The 15,772-nt window shown below is 42.6% G+C and overlaps 2 protein-coding genes across 6 annotated transcripts in view; both read left to right on the forward strand.

Annotated features, from left to right (window-relative positions):
• Positions 1 to 68: 68 nt before the first annotated feature.
• ercc4 (excision repair cross-complementation group 4) lies at positions 69 to 8,088 on the forward strand. The gene is made up of 11 exons (XM_064322815.1): positions 69 to 778; positions 1,191 to 1,371; positions 1,664 to 1,859; positions 2,367 to 2,574; positions 3,063 to 3,243; positions 3,491 to 3,616; positions 3,832 to 3,939; positions 4,376 to 4,958; positions 5,263 to 5,355; positions 6,357 to 6,469; positions 7,154 to 8,088. The coding sequence occupies exons 1-11, from the start codon at positions 602 to 604 to the stop codon at positions 7,906 to 7,908; spliced, it is 2,721 nt and encodes a 906-aa protein (XP_064178885.1). The 5' UTR covers positions 69 to 601; the 3' UTR covers positions 7,909 to 8,088.
• A 325-nt stretch (positions 8,089 to 8,413) lies between these two features.
• The window catches only part of mrtfba (myocardin related transcription factor Ba), a 59,717-nt gene continuing 52,358 nt past the window's right edge, over positions 8,414 to 15,772 (forward strand). For 4 of the 5 annotated variants that reach the window (XM_064322810.1, XM_064322813.1, XM_064322808.1 and 1 more), the window contains exon 1: positions 8,414 to 9,704. The gene's annotated coding sequence lies outside the window, so the exon portion shown is untranslated. The other variant, XM_064322811.1, reaches the window with a different exon arrangement.

The raw sequence follows: 15,772 nt of genomic DNA on the forward strand, positions 1-15,772 counted from the left end.
TTGACACAAGTAGGAACGTATCACGTGACATATTAAGTAAATTCAAAATACTACATAATCAACTAGAGAGAGAATGACAAAAGTTAGCTGGCTATATTTGCAAGTTAAAGATTGCCATGACCTCGTTAGTTTGTATTATTCACTGAATTTGCATGTATTAGCATTACTCTTACATTAGATACACTGTCGAATATTCACGACTAGCTGAAATGGTTACCCAAATTTCATATAAAGAGGATAGCTAGCCTTGGCTAACTTAGCTAGCTAGCTAAGTTTTCAAGTTAACAATACGTCGCAGATTTGTGAAATTATTTACTTGTCAGACACACTCTAAATGAAATCCTATGCTAGTAATATCGTTCCTTGTATTACGTTGTACCTCAACTAGTTATGAAACTGGAGCTAACGCACCAGTTGACGAAGTGGCTTTAGCTATATTTTACATAGGAGAAATCGGTCCCGATGAATACGGAAAAGAAAACTATTACCCATTGTCAGCTTTGTTAAAAAGCGCGGTTTACAATTACAGCGTATTGTGAGGTGCCTGAGTTTCTTACCGAAGGAGGGTCGGATCAACCTGCGGTTATCACTTTCTTGTACAATGGCGGGTCCCTTGTTGGAGTTTGAGACGGAGATGTTTCTCGGTCTTTTCGGTACTGATGGGCTGCTGGTGACGGCAGAAGGAATGGGCATTGATCGCATGCTGCTCCAATTCTTGCGGGTGTACTCCGAGGAAGGAAGTCTTGTGCTCTTGTTAAATACAACCACGCCTGAACAGGTAAGTCAATCACAGCGGTTGTGATCACTGTCCCGGAGCTCATTATTTACAGTTCATAATTTCATATTGTATGTAATTGGCTAATTAGAAGTACAGTGACAACCATATGAAGTTTGTCTGCAATCTGCGGCTTTATCCATACCAGTGAGACAGACTAAATATGTAGTATGTATGTTTCCTTGTGTTATTTTATTATACAGAAGCTACATGTAGCTACTGCATACGCATAACTGTCTAGACAGGTTCGTATGTAATGTATATAAAAGGTGAAGGAAGTGTAATTGAAAATAATAGCTTGAATATGCCTAGCTCAGGATAGTCGGCTATTTTGTATGTCTTCGCAAGTTGTGAGCTATAACCCAAATTAAGTACATTTTTGGCTGAAAGTAGTGTTGGATATGTATATTTCCAGGAGTACTTTACTGAACAGCTGCGGGCAGAGGGAGTGAGTCACCTTCCCCAGACGGTGACTAGTGACGTGCAGAGCAGCGAGCGCTACCGCGTGTACACACAGGGAGGAGTTCTCTTCGTCACCAGCCGCATCCTGGTGGTGGACTTTCTCACAGACAGAATCCCAGCACATCTCATCTCAGGTCTCTTCAAACAGATTCTTGTTGTTTGCCTCTTTCTCCCTCTCCCTCTCCCCTGCTCTCCCGCCCTCTCTCTCTGTATAGATTCAGTTATCTCAGGTTCATTATTCTTCAACCATTTGTAACAGGAGAATTCCTGTAACTGCACCTGTTTTTCTCCAAGAATCCCATGTACATCAAAATGCATTTTATAGCAGTGTGCCTCAGCTAAATAACAAAACATAAAAGATACAGTGTTCTGTTTCATGGCCAATATGCTGATTCCAGTCAGCTGATGTACAGTATTTGTGTACAGGAATCTTGGTATATCGGGCCCACAAGATCATTGAGTCCTGTCAAGAAGCTTTCATCCTAAGGCTTTTCCGCCAGAAGAACAAGACCGGTTTTATCAAGGCCTTCACAGACAAGGCCACATCCTTCTCCTCGGGATTCTGCCAGGTGGAGCGGGTTATGAGAAACCTCTTTGTCAAGAAACTCTTCCTCTGGCCCAGGTCTGAGAATTTCCGGGCTTATTAATAAATGAAACCCAGAATCTTCTGCAGAGTTATGCTAAATGTTAATTGGTAGAGATTCTGCAGATGGATTAAAAAGTCCTGTTGGTGTTTGTAAACTGCCTCTAAAATCATGTGTGACAGACTAAGCCTGGGGTACCCACTCATCCCCTCCATTAAGCCACCAAGCCCGTGTTTGACGCTTGTAAGAGCCAACACTAAACACCCCTGGTTCTAGCTTGGTCAAGGCCTTGATTAAGGCGGTATGATATCACAGCTTTAATCAGGCAGAAGTGCTGGGCTAAAGTATTCTGTCACACCATTCCAAGTCCATTATTCCTGAAAAGATTTGGGACCCCTGCCCTAGAGGGATAAGCATCATAATATATGCGTTCATACAGCAGTTGTATGCATCCTACAGATTATGTTAAATTGGCAAATAGTAATTCAGCTGCTAGATGCAGTAACTAAAATAGAAAAGTTATGTCCTCTTTTGGTGTTTGTCAGATTCCATGCTGCTGTGAACTCTGTGCTGGACAGACATAAGCCTGATGTGGTGGAGTTGCACGTGTCCCTCACCCCAGCCATGAGAGCCATCCAGAGCTCAGTGCTGGACATCATGAACGCTTGCCTGAAAGAGCTCAAACGCTACAACCCCACCCTGGAGGCTGAGGACCTCTCCCTGGAGAACACTCTGGGCAGTGCCTTTGATAAGGTCGGTATGACTATGCCCACAGCTTTCTGTCAGTGCAGAGAGTGGGCCGTGTCTCGCTCTGAAATGTATTTCATGCAGTCAACAAACATATTTGCCCAAAGCCATTATAGTAGACAAACAGGACAAGGTGAAAACACTATCGGCAACTAGAAACAACAGAACTGGGTAGGTAGTGACACTACGGAATTAATGCAGACTCGTGACTACGAAAAATAAGTTGAGTGAGATGTTAATTAGAGTCGTGCCTTGTCTTTTCTCCACTATCAGTTGCATAATGGGTCAAAATGTAGCATGTGACTTTGGAAGACCTTAATTGGTCACGTATGTCTTTCCTCATGTATACTGAAGTGCAGATGACTAGGGTGGCTTTCTGATCACTGATATAGGCTCATGCTTTTCCCCTGTTGCATCTGAAACAGGTAGTTAGTGACTTGATGTTTAACACTTTTGGGTTTAGAATGTATTTGTAAGGGTTGTTTCACTTCCAGACGATCCGGCACTACCTCGATCCTCTGTGGCATCAGTTGGGGGCCAGGACCAAGTCCTTGGTCCAGGACTTGAAAATACTGCGCACTTTGCTGCTGTACCTGACACAGTATGATTGCGTCACCTTTCTGAACCTTCTAGAATCCCTGCGGTCCAGCCAGAAAGCTTTCGGAAGTAACTCAGGTAGGGCCAGTTTATAGCTTGGGGAGTGACCATGATTTAAATGGGGTTACGGCAGACTGTAATGTATCCACACAGGGAGTAAACAAGCCAATTAAATAAATGGAGCAGCTAAGTTTTTGCTTTGCACAGTCTGTACTAACCCTGATGAAGGAAATAAAGGTGCAGATTCAGTTGGATGCATTGGGGGAATACCACACACTGCCACAACAGGGTTTTCTGCCTTGGCTAATAGTGACTCGTTCTACAGGGTGGTTATTCTTGGACTCCAGTACATCAATGTTTGTCAATGCACGTACACGTGTCTACAGAGTGCCTGAGGCAAAGAAGAAGCTTAAGGTTGGCAGTGATCCAGAACAGAAACCAAACAGCTCAGGTAAACACTATGACTCACAACGTACATCTATCTGTAATTGAAAAGTTTATCCTCATTTAGAAGAACTTTAATTTTTATACCACTCTTAGAAACAAATCCCCTACTACTGTGTGTTTGATATTTGGTTGTATTGTGTAAGCTAATGTAATTCCTTTGATAGGTCAAAGAATGATTGACAGGTTCAGTGTACTTTCTCCCTGATTTTGCGTTTGCAGCTGAAGTGAAAAGGGAGCTGGTGCTTGAGACGAACCCTAAGTGGGAGGCGCTCTCAGAGGTTATGCAAGAGATCGAGAGAGAGAACAGCCAATCGGAAAACAACCCAGGTCAGGAAATGTACTCATCTATTATCAGCAAGAAAGACATTTGAATGCCACTTATGTTGTTTCTTTTAATCATAGTCCTTCATCAAATCAAGGAAATGGCTTTAAATATGTATTATACGTTATAATGTTGCAATAACACCAAAACAAAGCACTGATATAACAAATTGTGCCTTTCATATTTATGCCTTTAAATAATCTAATTTTGTCATCTGTCTTTATGTGGAGATGACTGTAGCCATTGTAGGGAACAGATTAACTTGATTAGAGCTGTAGTCTTCATCTGAAGCATCATATGCATAAGCTTACATCACCATCTCTTAATAAACATTTTTTGCTCCTTGCCTTTAAAAATTGTTCAACATAAATTGGCCAGTAACAGCATCAGCAGGACCAAGCGCATGAATTGTGTCTGACGGCAGTTTGCTGTACCCCTTAGGCCGGGTGCTGATCTGTGCCAGCGATGACCGCACCTGTGCCCAGCTTAAAGAATACATCACCAAAGGGGCGGAGTCTTTGCTCTCCCGCCTTTATACACGCACCATTGGCAAGAACGAGGCCCCTTTTGACCTCGGCTTTGAGGAGAGGGGCAAAGCGAAGGGCAGGAAAGACCAGGGGAAGGGGCCCAATGGGAAGGGGCCCAATGGCAAGAAGCCCAGAGCCAAACAAGCAAAGGGCTGCAGGAAGAACCTGAAGCCAGTGCTGACCCTGACCCAGATGGTGGAAAAGGATGAGGGGGCAGAGGGAGAGCGCATGGGCAGCAGTGCAGATGAAGGAGAAGAAGAGGAGGAGACTATCGAGGAAGAGGAGCTTCTCTTAGATCTGCCCTCCGATGCTTACTATGGCATCCTGAAGGAGCCACTGACCGTAATCCACCCGCTGCAGGGTTGCACTGACCCCTACAGTCTGACCCGTGTACTGCATGAGGTTGAGCCCAGCTATGTGGTGCTGTATGACGCTGAGCTCTCCTTTGTAAGGCAGTTGGAGATCTTCAAAGCTAGTCGGCCAGGAAAACAGCTGAGGTATACAAATTTTAATTTCTCAGCCTTTATCATTGTTGTTTTCACTCCAATATTGGAGTATTTTGCATTAGTATAGAATTTGTATGAGCAGTCCAAGATTGCAAGGACTTACAATATGTTTTCAAATATTTTTTTTCCTGGAAGGATGTATTGGTCATAGCTGTGACAGCTTTGAACAGCCTAAGTCACCTTTCCAGTCAGTATTTCTGTTATGACTGATGTCGTCAGTGTTTCTCAGCAGTGACTGTGATAACTTGTGTTCTGAGACACCCATCCTAAAGGCCTGTATTCATTCATCTTTCAGGGTGTATTTCCTCATCTATGGTGGCTCCACTGAGGAGCAGCGGTATCTGACAACCCTGCGGAAGGAGAAGGAAGCCTTTGAACATCTGATCAGGTCAGCAGTTTGCCAGTGACTTCTATTAGTAGTTCCACTGTACGACTACAGAACATCTATCCTTCTCGTCTTTGGATTATGGTCCGCAGGGGACCTTTGGGGAGATGGATGTTTTGTCCTCGCTCATGTACTGTAGCTTCGATTACAGTGGCCTTCCAACGTTTTGCTAATAGGTTTGTTGCTGGAGATGCAACGCTGCATATCAGGGTTATAGGTCAATGAACTAACATATAGTACAACCACATACACACATAGGTGTCATATACATGACATAATACACAACGTGATAATACAGTAGTAAACAAGTGCTACTGCAATGAAAATTCAACTGTCAACACACTCAGATGAGAGTATTTTTATAGTGGTAGAAAGCAATAACCAAACTGTTCATTCTAGGTGCTCTGACTTTCACTCAAGGGTTGCTTTTTAAATTTGGTTGCTGTGGATATTCCAGTCTTGTCTGAGAAATGTTTGTTTCTTTTGTTTAAAAAATGTATGGGTGTGGCCGGGATCACACTGTATTATAGAGACTAACATGTCACATGGAGTTACAGATTTGCTCATGTAGTGTACCACAGCAATGTACAACTGACTTGTAGAACTAAAGCTGTAAGAACAAAGATGCGTTTTCCACTCTGAACCAGGTCATAGTATTGTATATGAAATGTGCGTTCAGTGAAGACACCCATAAGATTTTCTCATTTGTTTACATTGATCCAATTTAATAAGAGTGCAGAGTCTGCCATTATGTTGATTGGCTGGGAATTGAACCCCTCAGAAGAATTTTTATATGGGGTCTCACCAATCCAAATATTGTCTAATATCCTTTCATTTTAATTAAGCTATGACCTATACCGTATGAGAGACTACAGCCTCATGGGGTAAACATTAACAAGATGCAGCTCCATAAAGTTTTGTTGCATTTGTGTAGAGCTGATTGTTGTGGAAACCCCTTAAGTCAGACTTGCACTGTTGTGTGTGCTTTCTGTGGGCGGGTGCAGGGAGAAGGCCAGTATGGTGGTACCTGAAGAGAGAGAGGGACGGCAAGACACCAATCTGGACCTGGTGCGCAACCAAGATCTTGCAAATGCCACCACCAATACACGCAAAGCAGGTAAGCCCTCTACTGTGGACGCATTTTCTTCTTTGAGTGCTATGCATAAAACATTGTTATCTCATTTGCACTATATGGCCAAAAGTATCTGGACACCCCTTGGTCTGGGGCCGTTTCTCATGGTTTGGGGTTGGCCCCTTAGTTCCAGCAAAGGCAAATCTTAATGCTACAGCATATAATCACATGTTAGAATATTCTGTACTTCCCCAACAGTTTGGGGAAGACCATTTCCTGTTTCAGCATGACAGTGGCCTCGGGGAACACAGCGAGGCCCATGTAGAAAGGGTTTTGATGAGAACGCTATGGAAGAACTTGACAGGCCTGCTCAGAGTCCTAATCTCCACCCCATACAACACCTTTGGTATCAGTTGGATAACCAACTGTGAGCCAGACCTAATCGCCCAATCAGTGCTTGACCTCACTAATTAACATGGACCAACTCCATATTAATTCCAGTCATTTTTGATGAGTTGTTGGATGTCAAGTGTCCACATACTTTTGGCCATGTAGTGTATCTCCTTATTGAAAATGTTTCATATTGTAACATGGTCTGCCTGGTCTCCTAGCCAGTAATTCTGAAATTGTCAGTTTGAGGTCCTACTCATTCCTCATAGTGGTGCTTTTGAAATTTACAGTGCATGGAGTGTTGAAGATGTTGTCTGATGTACGGGTGTGTACTAACAGGAGGTCAGGAGGAAGCAGCTGTGCCCTCTCGGGTCATCGTGGACATGCGGGAGTTTCGCAGCGAGCTTCCGTCCCTGCTGCACCGGCGGGGGCTGGACATCGAGCCTGTGACGCTGGAGGTGGGGGACTACATCCTGACCTCGGACATGTGCGTGGAGCGCAAAAGCGTGAGCGACCTCATCGGCTCCCTGCAGAGCGGCCGGCTGTACACCCAGTGCCTGTCCATGACCCGCTTCTACCGCCGGCCCGTGCTCCTCATCGAGTTCGACCCGGCCAAGCCCTTCTCGCTGGTGGCCCGGTCCGACCTCCGGCAGGAGTTCTCCTCCAGCGACATCAGCTCCAAGCTCACCCTGCTCACCCTGCACTTCCCCCGCCTGCGGCTGCTCTGGTGCCCCTCGCCCCACGCCACGGCCGAGCTCTTCCAGGAGCTGAAGCGTGGCCGCCCCGAGCCGGACGCCGCCGCCGCCCAGGCCGTGACAGCCGAGTCGGACACGGTGAGCGAGTCTGCCGACCTCTACAACCCCGGTCCTTACGACTTCCTGCTCCGCATGCCGGGGGTCAATGCCAAGAACTACCGGGCTCTCATCAGCAATGCAGCAAACCTGGCAGAACTGGCCACACTGAGCCAGGACCGACTGGCTGAGATCCTGGGCAATGCTACAAATGCTAGGCAGCTGTACCAGTTCCTCCATGGCTCCATGGATGTCCCACTTGCTCAAAAGGGCAAGACGACAGAGTCCAGAGGGAGGAGGTGATCAGGAAGATCTCTGACCTCACTCAGCTCCCACACACAGGTGTGGACATAGGTGTGGCTCAGTGTGCTGGACAAACTCAATTTTATGTTTATTGCAAGCCATTTTTCTAAAATTGATATGAAATTTTTGAAACCTAAATTATGCGTAAAATGAAAATAATTTAAAAAGTGTTTTTTCTTAGTTCTTCGCCATGTACATGTCCTTTATATGCAGTGTGTGTGTGTGCGCGCGCGTGCGTGCATGTGCGAGAGAGAGCGATCGAGTGAGAGAGAGAGAGACTGGGTATGAGTGCGTGTTTTTTCCTCTACAGTGATGAGATACAGGTTTATAAATTCTTCTTGTAAAGCACTCTACATACTACATTATATGTTTTTGTGAAATGTGGCAGCTTACAACAGGATAGATGATATGAATCACATATTCATTCCTTATGCAGTTCAATTCCTCGCGCTATTTTAATGGTGTAGTTACTTTCGTTAGCTTTAGATGGCGATATCATGTAAAGAACTGATTTGTAAGGAAGACTATCCGAATCTCCGTGGACTGTTTTACGTACTTCAGAATCGCAATTTGCAATGTGCTCATTTTTTGGGTAGTACACCACGTCCTATGGATTATGGAACAGCTGTCGTCCTACATTCTGCAGAGTCTGTCTGCTGGAATTTTGTACAGCACAAGAATGATAGAGAATACTATTATTATGGGTCAGAGAGATTTCAAACACATTTAAACCAATCTCGAGTGTGGGAACGTTCAGCTTTTCAACGCTAATAATGTTCATTTTTCCCTTTCGCGGACGATTGATAAGGCTTATCATTATTCTACTTCTGTTATTGTTGAACTGACTAGAAGACGCCGTAATTCATTAGATATGCGAAGCTGACCGAACCCTCCCCACGCACGGGAAGTCTGATGAAAACACGGTTCGATGCTGCTGATACTCTTGAACGCCCCCGCAAGCAAAAGCGCACAACCGCACTGCGGATTTTGTACCGAGCTCACAGAACCTCGATCTTGTCTAGAATAATATGACACAACCGAATATTTTTTAAAATCCAACCGTTTGGCTAGAATAAATACATTAAATAGTGCGTTATAGTTCGGTCACATCTTTGAGTAGCCTTCAGTTCGGTCCTCAATGGTCAGATTTCTACCCTGGGCGTATAGGTACTTCAATATTCGCGGAAATTTGTAAATTATTCTGTATGGAAACTCGTTTATATAGGAGCACATAAGAAAATCATTTGTCTTTGAAACATTTAAGCGCAGAATCCATTTTAGACCTAAACGTTTTAAGTGTAACGTGCAATGTATCTGCATTTTTACTCTTGTTTAAGTGGCAAACATTTTCAGATAATTTGTATCGATTGGCCTATTGCACTGCTAACAGAGGTGCCATGATTTGCTAGTACGTCAATTCTCGACTAAGTTTGGGTATCCCATGCGCATTTGTGTGACATCCTAAAGGTTGAGAAGTGAGAGCTGCATTTTAAAGGCAGGGCATCACCTGTGGGTTGCACAGTGCGGAATGATCCAAAGGGAAAGGTTAACAACTTTCCACAGTAGTAAGTTTTTATGTTCGCTTGTCAGGTGGCTGGAGGACTTGAATGAGTTAAGCCAAATAATATCACGATTACGTCATTGAGTTCAGCCGAACAGATCGGCAGCGGCCATCTTATTCCAAGACCGACAACTTCAATTGCAGCGGAGAAGAAATATAAGCATTTACGTTAACGTGGTGTATCAGTTTGTTTAGGGGTTAAACAGCCACCAACCAAGGACAGCAAATAAATCTGGTAAGGTCTCCCTTCGATTGATCCTTTTTCCACGTTTATTGCTTAGCTAGCTAACTGTCGTGATGCGGCAGTCCTGGCTGCAGCCATGGAAGCTGGCTAATGCTAGCTAGCTAGCTGCACACATTGGCAATAATAGTAATATGCTTAGGTTGACAACTAGCTTCATCAGTCATCTGGCAGTATAGATTTGCAGGTTATCTAGTTATCCAGTTATTCCTCTCTAGGTTGTTTAAATATCATTCGGGATTCGTAGTACAGATCATAATACTATATGGCAGCCTAAATTGAGCAACAGCCTGCCAACATTATAGCTAGTTGTCATGCCACCGTCGTAACACTGCATTGTTCAGCTAGTTAGCAAGTGTCCTTTTGGGTGGCTGAAAGTGTTACTAGCTAACGACACCAATGGCTGTCTTCTGTCTAAAATTGCATATCATTCTGGGTAGCTGTCAAACCTGGCTGGAAGTTGTTTGCCTTCTGATTGTAGCTATCATAATGTTCTAACCATTGCATTATGGCCACTAGCTATTGTTGGTTAAAAAAATACGCCCGAGTGCCAAGTAGCTAGACTAGCCACTTATTAGCTGCCTACATCACTAAATTCTCATACATATAGCCATCCAGCTAATATTCTCATCGGGCGAGCTCAGGTAGATCTAGCCTGCCACCTGGCTTTCTGACGATAAAGATATGCCCCTGAGCCAAACCATTTGTTCAACTAGACTAACATAGACTATTAATACTATATTAACACGATAAACAAGTTCGGTGCAAGGATGAATCTGTAACTTGGGCAGCTAACGATAACTACGTTATCGTAATGTTGGCTAGCTCGTCGTCTGATATCCATAGTTAACGTACTGCCAAATTGTGATATTTACATGGATGAGACAGAACGCAGGATTTGGATGTAGTCTACTTCTGAAAACCATTTAGTCTACAAACTAATAAATAAACGAATCTCGATATTCAGATGTCATCCCGAATTCTCAACAAGCCAGCTATCTGGTACAGATATTAGAATCCCTGAGCGCAGGGGTGTGATTGGGTAAGTGAATCGTGTTAGGAAATTAGATATACATTTTAATATGCAGCTAACCAACTGGCTAAACTGTGTTGTTGAATGGAATCGCGGCTAGTTAAACTACACTTAGTGTTTGCTATCGGGTCGTTGTGCATAGCTAGCTACTGCTAGCCTATAACGTTACAGCTATAGTCAACAGCACTGAGTTGCTAATGTTAGCTAATTTGTATTCCGTCCCCCCTGCCTCCATGTGGTGCAGATTTCACGTAAGTTAGCTAGCGTTGTTGCTGGCTGTCTACTACTGTGTTCAGATAAGCATTTCAAATTTGCGGCTATGACAGGAATGAATTGGGCTCTGAAAGATTCTTGGGAAAAACAGTACGTGCTGACCGATTATAAGCATGCATTGTTGTGATGATGTTATATGTATATTCAGTTTCCACGCATTTCTTATCTACATGATATAGTGCTGTAGTTTCAAATAGTCCATAGAAAATAGGCTGAGTTCAAAGATGTTTGCATTAAAGGGGTAACTTGGATATTATTTGCTGAGTAATTTATTGATACGAGATTGGTATCTGTCCTGGAATCACGTCTTGATTCAGCTTGAATATTATGGCATATGTAGCTTCAGTTAGAATATGCCTTGTTTTTTTTAATGATTATGTTGTACCGTTCACAGTCAACTTCTCAAGAAAGATATTTGGCAATGTCTGTGTTTGAATGCATGCATAACATGAACTCTGGGTATAATTCAGTTAAGTACTTCTACATGAGTATCACATGGTCTACATCTTTAGCCTGTGTGTTTTAAAGATGAAATGTGAATTTATTTATTCCATAGTTGAATGAGATTGTTTAATGCTGTACTAATAAGTACCAGTGTAGTCAGCTCTGTTGTATCTGCTATAGGCCTATTCGTTATAATAGATCTGCATAATATTATAATAGAGTTTTATGTTAAATAGACATGTCACAAATGTGACATGTGCCAGAGACAACAGTTATTTACATCTGGATTGGTGAAGGGCACTTTGCTTTAATTAGCACTTACATGCTTGAGATCGCATTGTCATAACTGGTGTTCTGGTGAACACATTCCCTGTCGCTGAGAGGGAAAATGTATGTGTTGTATTGTTTCTGTATAGCAGCAGTGAGTTTGTGACAATGTGTGAATGTATACCATGATGTAGCGGGCATCAGTGATGTGGTGTCTATAAGGCACTCTTATTTCTCTGCCAGTGCCTTGTGGTCACTGTAAACTATATGCAGTCCAGGCAATCAACTGCCTTTTGTGTCATTATTTAGTTTTCAGTATCAATACTGGGAACTGGCTGCATCTGTATTTATGCTTCCAGGTTTTTTTTTGTTTTTTAATCATAAACACTCACCACCATTGGTCTGTCTGAACATAAACTACATATATGATTCTGCTCGATTTAGGACCAACTGGGAAAAGAAAGCAAAAAAGAAACAGTGATCCTCTCAATACAACAATGTAGCAATAATTTCTGTTATAGGTCATTTATGAAACACCAAGTAAGCAAAGTAAGTAAATTTGGGGTGTACTACATGCAGTGTTTCCTGTGGAATTGATCTCTTGGTGTGGTGGTGGGTGTCTGAAGGGGGAAGTGGAGTGTAGCAAAGGCGAAAAAGACTATTAAAACAATTAAAAGAGCACATTATTCTTGAAGATAGAACTTCTAGATGGACAAAGTGCTCTTTTAATTGTTCTCACCCCACCATAACTCAAAATACAGGCCTATTTTTCTTCAATATTTACAAACAATACAAGGGTTAACAAACCTTTTATGGTTTTAAAGTCCATCTAAAACTACTTTTTAGCTCTTGCAAACTGCTATTCCTTGTAGCAAGTGCTCGTCAGAGCTAAAAGATAGATTTAGATATTTAAAAAAAAAAAAAAACCTTTAAGAAGTCTCAAGAGGTTATGTTTTCATAGCCTTAAACTTTTTCGCCTTTGCTACCCCCACCCCCCCCCCCCCCCCCCCCCCCACTTCAGACACCCACCACCACACCAAGAGATAAATTCCACAGGAAACACTGGTATGTATTTTGAGGAGTAGGTACCGGCATGTATTTTGGTCCAATTCAAACACTGGTTAACACTGGTATTTTTGTAATATTTTAAGCGTCGCTACCTACCTTTTTGTTGTCTTTCGATCGCTGAAGAAAAAAAAGTGACAGACAGTGCGACCTTCGCTCACTGCAAGTCTTCCGACCACCTCAGAAAGGAGCAAGCACGGAGCGTGCAGCCTAGGCTCTTTTTGAAAATAAATATGTGGATGTGACAATATGGTTTTGAAAACACATTTAGGTAGAAATATTTAGAAAGTTTAACATTTTTAATTTGTGAATTTAATATAGGCTATAGGCTAGGCCTATATACAGTACATGTATAATTTTTTATTTTATTTAAATTATTCTTTTTTTATTATGGTGTGGCGGCAAGGATTTTGGAACCTTACCAGCGGAAACGTTGACTACATGATTTGTAATTCTGTTCACTGCTCAACCTGAGTGTGATTAGCGCTCTGTCTACAGGCTAGAGTGTGCAGTTGTCTCTAAGTCATGTTGGTGTCTAGCTCAGGACCTTTTTGACCCCCACCTTATGTGTCAGTTTGATGTCGTTTTCCTCCAGACAGCCAAAATGGCAGGTTTTCTGAGACTACCCTTCAGTTTAATCACAAATCTGAGGCAGGAATGAGAGCATCTCCTGGGAGACGGCAGCCAATGGAGAGAGGGGAGATGAAAGGTGCAGTGACCGAGAAAGAGGGAGATGAAAGTGAGGTCTGGAGACGCAGCATCAGCTGCAGATCAAAGAGACTGCAGTGTGAGTCACAGGCAGGTGTTCAGGTTTACATTTCTGATGGACCACTTTAGAAAATTGAAAAAATTTGGTTCTTAAAAAATTTCTTGCTGATTGAATGCCTGCTAATATGTCATCCCAATAGCACATTAAGCAGGAATATCCAAAGCCAGTATTTATCAGACCTGCGGCATAACTCCTGATTTTAATAACAGTGCTGTGGTTCAGCCAGATATGTCTATGAGGCTGTCAATTACCAATGGCAAAGTTAGTTCTGCCAGGCAATATTAGTGTTGCCAAGGAACTTGAAGAGCACACATTACTGCATTGAAGAATATGCCACAGTCCAAGAAATTAAGATGAATGGTCATGAGATGCTAGGTTTAATCTCAGAAATTTGTGGAAGAATCAGGCTATAGTGGTGGCCCACTGGCCCAGGTGGAAATGCACACCCATTAGCATGTTTACACATGTAGTTTGGTTTGAGTTTTCCGGCAGGCTTCCTGTTCCATTTGCATTGTTATAGACTGTATCTGGAGTGGCAGCCAGTTGAGCTCTATCTCCTTGATGATCCGGTTCTTCATCATTTTTGTAATGCAGTATTGTTTAAGTTCTGAGAAATTTAATACAACGTCAACCCTGAATGAGCACTGGCCTGTGGCAACAGCATCAAATGCCTCATGTTACAGTGAGGTGCTTTGTAATGCTTGTGGCTAGTGCTTCTGTTTGAACTGTCATAAGACACTGACCAGTTTCAGTTTTGTTCTTTTTGAAAGCACCAGATCTCACAAGTAAAGTACCTTTGTTCTAATTTCAGGGACACCACAGGTTATGTGCACAGCTTTGTCATTTGACCTCCTTAGTTTCTGTGCTCCCTGTGTGAGGAACATATGCAGGCTTGCGATGGACTAATTAATACTGGGTAACAGTTGGGATTTAAGACTCTATCTGCAGATGCCATAAATAGGACTGTTTTCAGTGTTATATGTTTTTCTTTTATTTGTTGAAATCACATGCTTGTGCTGCCAGAAGAATGTGCAAGGACATATATTGGAGCCAGGAGCTTTAGTCACACTTTCTTCTTTTCGAAAAAAGAGAGAGAAGCATGGCTTATTTTCATCACAGTCTGTCATATAATAGGCCAAATACGCTTTTATGAGGTGTGTAATTACTCCACAGACCATATGGTATAACTTTAATTTTGGGATCCTTTTCTAAAGAGTATTAATACATACATTGCATGGAGACCCTGGGATCAGTCTCTTAAGCCCACAAAGCAGCAAGGCCTTTGCACGAAGAAGAACACTTAAATTACAGTTTCATATAACACACTAAAATGTAAGGAAATCAAAGTCAAACAAGTCAGGAAGGGACCGCCTGGAAAATAAAAGGTTTTGTTAACCTTTGTTCGTAAGCTCCGTGAATCTTAATGTATGTAGCTAGGCATGGTAAAGAGGCGCTGTTCCCCTAATGGTGCCCGAGTCGTGTTTAATGCTCGGTTTTACTGGGGGGTTTCAGAAGGGACACAGTTGTGGGTTTAAAATGTGTTTATGCAAGCGGCGCAGCTGGCCAGCATCAGCTGTCTCCACACACTCGTGCAGCTCATCGTACTCCAGTGTCTGCTGCCGTACTGGCGACAGTGTAAGTCTTCTTGCAGAAGGGCCGTCTGATGAGAGATGCTGCAGAGGTGAAGTATAGGATTTAAATTCTTTAATACCTCTTGGCAGTGGGACCCAAAATGGCTGCTACATTCAAGTCAACTTGGATGCCATGTTTCAAAATAGTTGTGCATCACAAAACTTTGGGACCACGCAAAGCAGACATGCTGCAGCTACCCCACATGCAAAAAGATGCTTATTGGTCAATAGTTTGGAAAAAAAAATCTTCCATAAAATGTCGGTTTGTTGTTACTAAACCAAAAAGTCACTCCCTCTGCATTTTCCTGTCATGAAATAAAATGGGTTGTACTTAACATTTAGATGTACTTAACATTTAGACACTTCAGTATATGGTGTAATGTCCAGAAGAAGAATAAAGTTTGAAGATGGCCTCCTCAGTTTTTCAACATCTTTTTTTAAAAATTATCCCAGCATATATTCTTCTCTGACTCTTAAGAGCTCAGTCTTGGGGTCTGCAGGTGATTTTTCAATAGCTGCTTGGAAAACTACAGCAAACACCTATCGGACGTTAAAAACTAATTTCTGTGAGAATGGACTT

The sequence above is a fragment of the Anguilla rostrata genome, chromosome 2 (assembly GCF_018555375.3).
Source record: "Anguilla rostrata isolate EN2019 chromosome 2, ASM1855537v3, whole genome shotgun sequence".
Classification (NCBI taxonomy): domain Eukaryota; kingdom Metazoa; phylum Chordata; class Actinopteri; order Anguilliformes; family Anguillidae; genus Anguilla; species Anguilla rostrata.